The sequence below is a fragment of the Montipora capricornis genome, chromosome 6 (assembly GCF_036669925.1).
Source record: "Montipora capricornis isolate CH-2021 chromosome 6, ASM3666992v2, whole genome shotgun sequence".
Lineage (NCBI taxonomy): Eukaryota > Metazoa > Cnidaria > Anthozoa > Scleractinia > Acroporidae > Montipora > Montipora capricornis.
In genome coordinates this window covers 64,802,935-64,808,163 of record NC_090888.1, presented here as the reverse complement: position 1 = coordinate 64,808,163, position 5,229 = coordinate 64,802,935, and the positions used below count along the sequence as shown (strand labels likewise).

The following is a 5,229-nucleotide window of genomic DNA, read 5'->3' as shown; positions in this document are numbered from 1 at the left end:
ACAGTGCGGGATTTGGTTCATTTGGCCCGCTCATGGAGCTAGTCATATAATAATGGCAATTACTGTACTCGTCTGAAACGCGTTATTTTAGGACACCACAAGAGAACTGGTACCCAGTGTGATAAGTTAGTTGCTTGGCAATGGGCGAAAATCAGAGTCCAAGCAGAAGAACACTCTGTCTTTGCAAAACCTAGATAAACGAGCTACCAAGAGTTCTTGTAGCTCACAGATTACGACAACCGACCGATTTTACGAACGTCATACATAGGTTTGAACCCTGCCTTGGACTCTTGATTGTCAGTTGTCCTTTCGCTTGTTGCCAAGCTTTAACTTACCATCCTTCACACGGGCGTACCACACTGTGAAACATCGATAGTTGCAGTACCCAAAGTCTGTTTATAATTTTATTTACCTAATGCAGTTTTATGCGTCTCCGTAATTATCTTTAACAAACGTATCATTGGCCATAAAAAGGGGCACTCATTTCTAAGATAAATACAGTCAATAGGCCTTAATAACTCACGGTAGCCTCGCAGCTCCTACAAGGTCTCACCTGATTGGAGACCACCCTTGAGGTTTAACAAAAGAACAAATAACAGAAACAATGGCCCTTTTGTTTTAGGCCTAGGGTAACAGAAACAATGGCCCTTTTGTTTTAGGCCTAGGGTCCATTGTTTCTATTATTTGTTCTTTTGTTAAACCTCAAGGGTGGTCTCCAATCAGGTGAGACCTTGTAAGAGCTGCGAGGTGACCCATAACTCAGCGGCCATGTTGAGTCCAGAGGGATTGAAAACTCTTGTTTTGCCCCACCGAAACTCGTTCCCAAACATTTCAAATCGAGGCTCGGGGCACGAAATCTAATGTCTATGGCCAATATGGCCGCCGCGCGAATAGGGCCCTTCCCAAAGCGTTGTTCCCGCAAAGCGTAAACATCGCCAATCTCAAAAATAAACTGCGGCAAAAATTTTGTGCCACACGCGGTGGTATAACATGACTTTCAGAGAAACAAAATCCAATTTTACCGTTCCACTCCAAAATTATTTTACGGAAGCAACAGTTGCAGTGCGAAGAGTTGCAGTGCTAAGATGTAACGGAAAACAGGAATGCAACGTGCGTTTAAATTTTCCAAGAGAATCATAAAATAACAGGGCTCGACATCTCGCGGGAGAGTGTACACTGCGGCACATAGAAAGACTAAAAAGACTAGACAAATCGTTTCCCTGAGGTCACGACTGAAAGTTAGTTAAATTAATATCAAGTTAAAAGAGGCACGTACGTGTGGTGTAAAACTAGCGAGCAAGCGAGCAAAATAAAAACTCCGCTAGTGCGAGAGTGTCCTAACTTTCTGACATTTGACCTTCACACTTAGAAAAGACAGAAAGAGATAAATAAAACCCATCTAACCAACGTCGTTATTCAACATTTTGCATTATATTTTAAACAATTCTGAGATCTATGAAACTAAAAACCATTCTTATGTGATCCTGTCACAGTTTTGTCAACCAAAGAATACACAAATTCCCGTCGGCATGATTTTCTGTTTTAGCGTCTCAGTGTTTGGAGTTTAAGTCCCAGTTGTACTTCATGAAGCTGACTTTAAACATTCCACTGAGTAAGAGCTCCTGCAATTTACCCCTCTTTTTTCCTTCGCCCATATGAGCCAGGATAAATCGAATCATCTGCAAAACAATAAATATAAATGAATAAACAAGGATACCAACCTGTTAAGTGTGCAAAAGATAGATTTTTCCTCATTCATTTTCAAGTCGTAGCAGGGCAACCTCGTTCCCAGGGTCTCTCTTCTCTGCCTCCATTGTCGTTGAGAACGACAATGGAGGCAGAGAAGAGAGACCCTGGGAACGAGGTTGGTAGCAGGGTTGACATCTAGAAAACACTCGGCATGCTGGATGCTATTGTGACGCGGAGACTTGGGACCGACCGACAACCTCTTTTCTCGATCATGCACAGGACGAACACACAGAACACCCAACCAACCAATTTCGAGAATGCGCCATTCGGACAATTTTTATTCCAGTAGTAAAGGTAAAGCGGGACAATGGTCACAGAACTAGCTCCAACGAAGTGGTAGAGCATCCGAATTAGAAATCGTAACTTCGTAGGTTCGGCTCGGATCGGCTCGCTTCTGAGCACTCGAGTATCTCCGAGTCACAATCGGAAAAAATACATTTCTTCAAAAGTCACCAAGTTATAGTATCAGAACCTCAGTCATCGCTATGCGCACAATTTTCAAACACTTCTGAATTTGACCTCGCGAAGAAATTTTCTGAAACGCTTGCAGCACGTTTACAAGCCGACTTGCTGCACAAGCGTCACCATAATAAGCGTATTGCGTTCTCGTTCTCTCCGCTGCTTGAGTCCTCAAAGTAAAGGACAACTAATTTAACTTTTTAGGGACTGGTTGAGCAATTTCTCGTGTGTGAATTTTTTAGTATCCGTATTAATAATTTTTTGACTAACACAACCTCTTAATTATGACATGACTCCTGGGTTCAAACCATTTATGATCTTCTCCCACTTTAGTTGTTCCAGATATTTTTTTCATAATTGCCATCCCCGCATCAAAAAGTAAATTTTACTATCCCTTCTACTGCCACCCTGCAAGCAGACGAAAAAGAAAGGACGCTACAGAGATCGTGTCTTTATTGAATATGCGCATGCCGTTGCTTGGAGACAGTGTCAAACCCAGGCAAAGCCCTGATCGCACTCCTAGACGCCATATTAATTTTCGTACTGAAGGCTCACATGCAGCTGGAAAGACAAGGTACCCTTTCCTGATTATTTTTCGAGCAGCTTAACTTAAATTCCAGCGGGTGCTGTTTGATCATGAATTAGCAGCCGCTAGTTTGGAAAATGGTTGACAACTGCCAGCGAAAATATCATCAGCCTCAACTAAGGGCCGATGTACACACTACGATTTTTGTTGCATGCGACAAGCTTACGACAGGACTACGATATGACTTACGATCGACGCAGCGTTTTAAAACGCTACGACATTTTTTTCTGACGCACACGACAATCGTAGATGAGTTGTGGGCCTGTCAAAGGCTTGTCGCATGCGACAAGAATCGTAGTTTGTAAATCGGTCCTAAATAAGGCTGCGCACGTTCACAGGAGACCGGTCAAGTTTTCGACCGCTCTGGCTGAAAATTGGCCACCGATCTTGGCGGTCAATTCTTTTGGGAAAATTTTTAACCAGTCAATAATTCTTTCTGTACATTTTACGTCAAATATTATAACTGAACTGACTGAAAAACACTTGGTTACCTCCTCGTTGTCGGAGCCAAAATCTACCTTGTACCACTGGAAAATCTTGCTCAGCCGGACCTGTGTAGAACATGGTAGCAAGGTAGATTAAACGTGAATAAAACTAAAGCAAGGTCTGAGGCAGGAAAGCATGACATGTATCCAAAAAAGCTAAAACAATGCAAAGATGGAAGACTGACGGAAAGAATAGGTGGTTTGCAAGGAATGTATTGAGACAGAAATAACAGCACTGCAATGTATAATTACTGGTGGACGCGAACAAAGAGATGGCGATGACGTAACATGAAAACCACCAATACGCAGGTCGAAAAGAACAGAGAATGATTTTACCAGTAAACAAGCCCCTCCCCCCCTCCCCCTCCCCCTCCCCTAACAACCAAGCATAGCTCAAAAGGCAATTTTTGGAAACTGAATCGCTTACCTCATTTTTTGGCATATTAAGGACGCATCCATCTTCTCCCTCTAAGAACGATTCAGCAGCCAAAGCCAGTTCCTCATCGATCCCCTGCGTGGTGGACAAAGAACTTAACTTCTAATTTACAATGAGACATTTGGTACCCCTAGCTACGTTACACCGCATATACATCTAACTTATCCACCCTTAGCTATTGTATGGCATAGTCGCGTGAGGCCTTGCCGCCAAGACTCATATATACAAACAAAATTCTTATTCTCCGAAATCGTGCTCCCGCCTGATGTACTTTGGTGACTGCAAATCTCATGCTGTACCCTACTTTCTTTCTTTTCGTTTTCTTCCTCTCGATTTTCTGTACTTAAAATCAGTTGCTGCTCTAATGCATGACATATCTAACAACTTAACACCTCCTAATGTTGCTAATCTATTCACTTCTAAAGCAAGCAGTCATTCACACCAAAGTTAATAGAGGGGAATGGTTATGAATCCCGACAAATTTCTTTGTTGTATGTTTTTGTTCTCTTTTTTGGCCTTGACCGTGCACAAAACACAACAGTTGTTTACTCCGTGCTGAGGAACTAACCAATAGAAACGTGTTGGTTACGTAATTCATGCATAGTGTACGAATTCAAAACAAAAGATTATGCACAGTCGTGGACTTTCCAACCTAAATTTTGGCATCTTTGTTTGCTCCTTTGATGTTCACCGAGCTTCAAAACCAGTCCCCTCTATCACGTATGTTCACACAAAACATGACTCTTTTTTCCCTCCAGTTTTTCTTTTATAAATGTTTTTTTTTCCTTTTTTGTCTTAATTTTTGTTAATATTTTTGCTTAGTTTGTTTCTTCTAATTTTCTTTGAAGTGAAGTGTGTAGTCGACCGTTATTAATGGCAACGGCCGTTCTGAGAAATGGCAACGACCGTTTCAAATGGCAACGACCGTTCTGAGAAATGGCAACGACCGTTTACGAAAGGGAAATTTGCATCGCCATCCCTGCACTCCCTACCCCTACAATGCAAGGAATGAATCTGTTAACACAAAATTAAGCAAAGGAGACGTACTCCAGTTTTCTATGGCGCATTTCTAGTGTCAAGATTCAAATGTGCATTTGGCATCTAGCTATTCAAACCTTAAATTCAACAATTCAAACATTCAACGCGCATGCAACTCGGCAATTCAATTCAATTAGGCCTAAGGTTAGTATTAATAAATGTTTAGAATTCTTTCTGTATTGGTAAAACAAAGACCTGACTTGTGACGCGAATTAAATGTTTAAATTGCCGAATTGAATATTTGAATTGTCGACGTTTGAATGGCATTTTTAAATTTTGACACCAAAAACGCGCCATACTTTTCACGGGCGGGACACTCGCAAGTTGGAGATTTCGGACGCGAACGACAGCGGGAACAAATGAGTTCGCTATTTTTCACCAATCCCATAATACGGTTATTTGCATTAAAGAATAGAAATCCAGTTCACTAAAGCATGATACAGTCTCAAAAGTAAATAACTTGTATGTAATTGAAG

At 41.5% G+C, this 5,229-nt stretch overlaps 1 protein-coding gene across 1 annotated transcript in view; it reads right to left on the bottom strand.

The window, feature by feature from the left end:
* Nucleotides 1-391: 391 nt before the first annotated feature.
* Nucleotides 392-5,229, bottom strand: part of LOC138052884 (uncharacterized) — a 14,562-nt gene continuing 9,724 nt past the window's right edge. The window contains exons 7-10 of the mRNA XM_068899479.1: nucleotides 3,707-3,790; nucleotides 3,286-3,345; nucleotides 753-1,679; nucleotides 392-510 (exon numbers count right to left, since the gene is read on the bottom strand). Of these exons, the coding sequence (XP_068755580.1) occupies nucleotides 1,551-1,679; nucleotides 3,286-3,345; nucleotides 3,707-3,790 (273 nt within the window). The 3' untranslated portion in view covers nucleotides 392-510; nucleotides 753-1,550. The remainder of the gene's footprint in view (nucleotides 511-752; nucleotides 1,680-3,285; nucleotides 3,346-3,706; nucleotides 3,791-5,229) is intronic.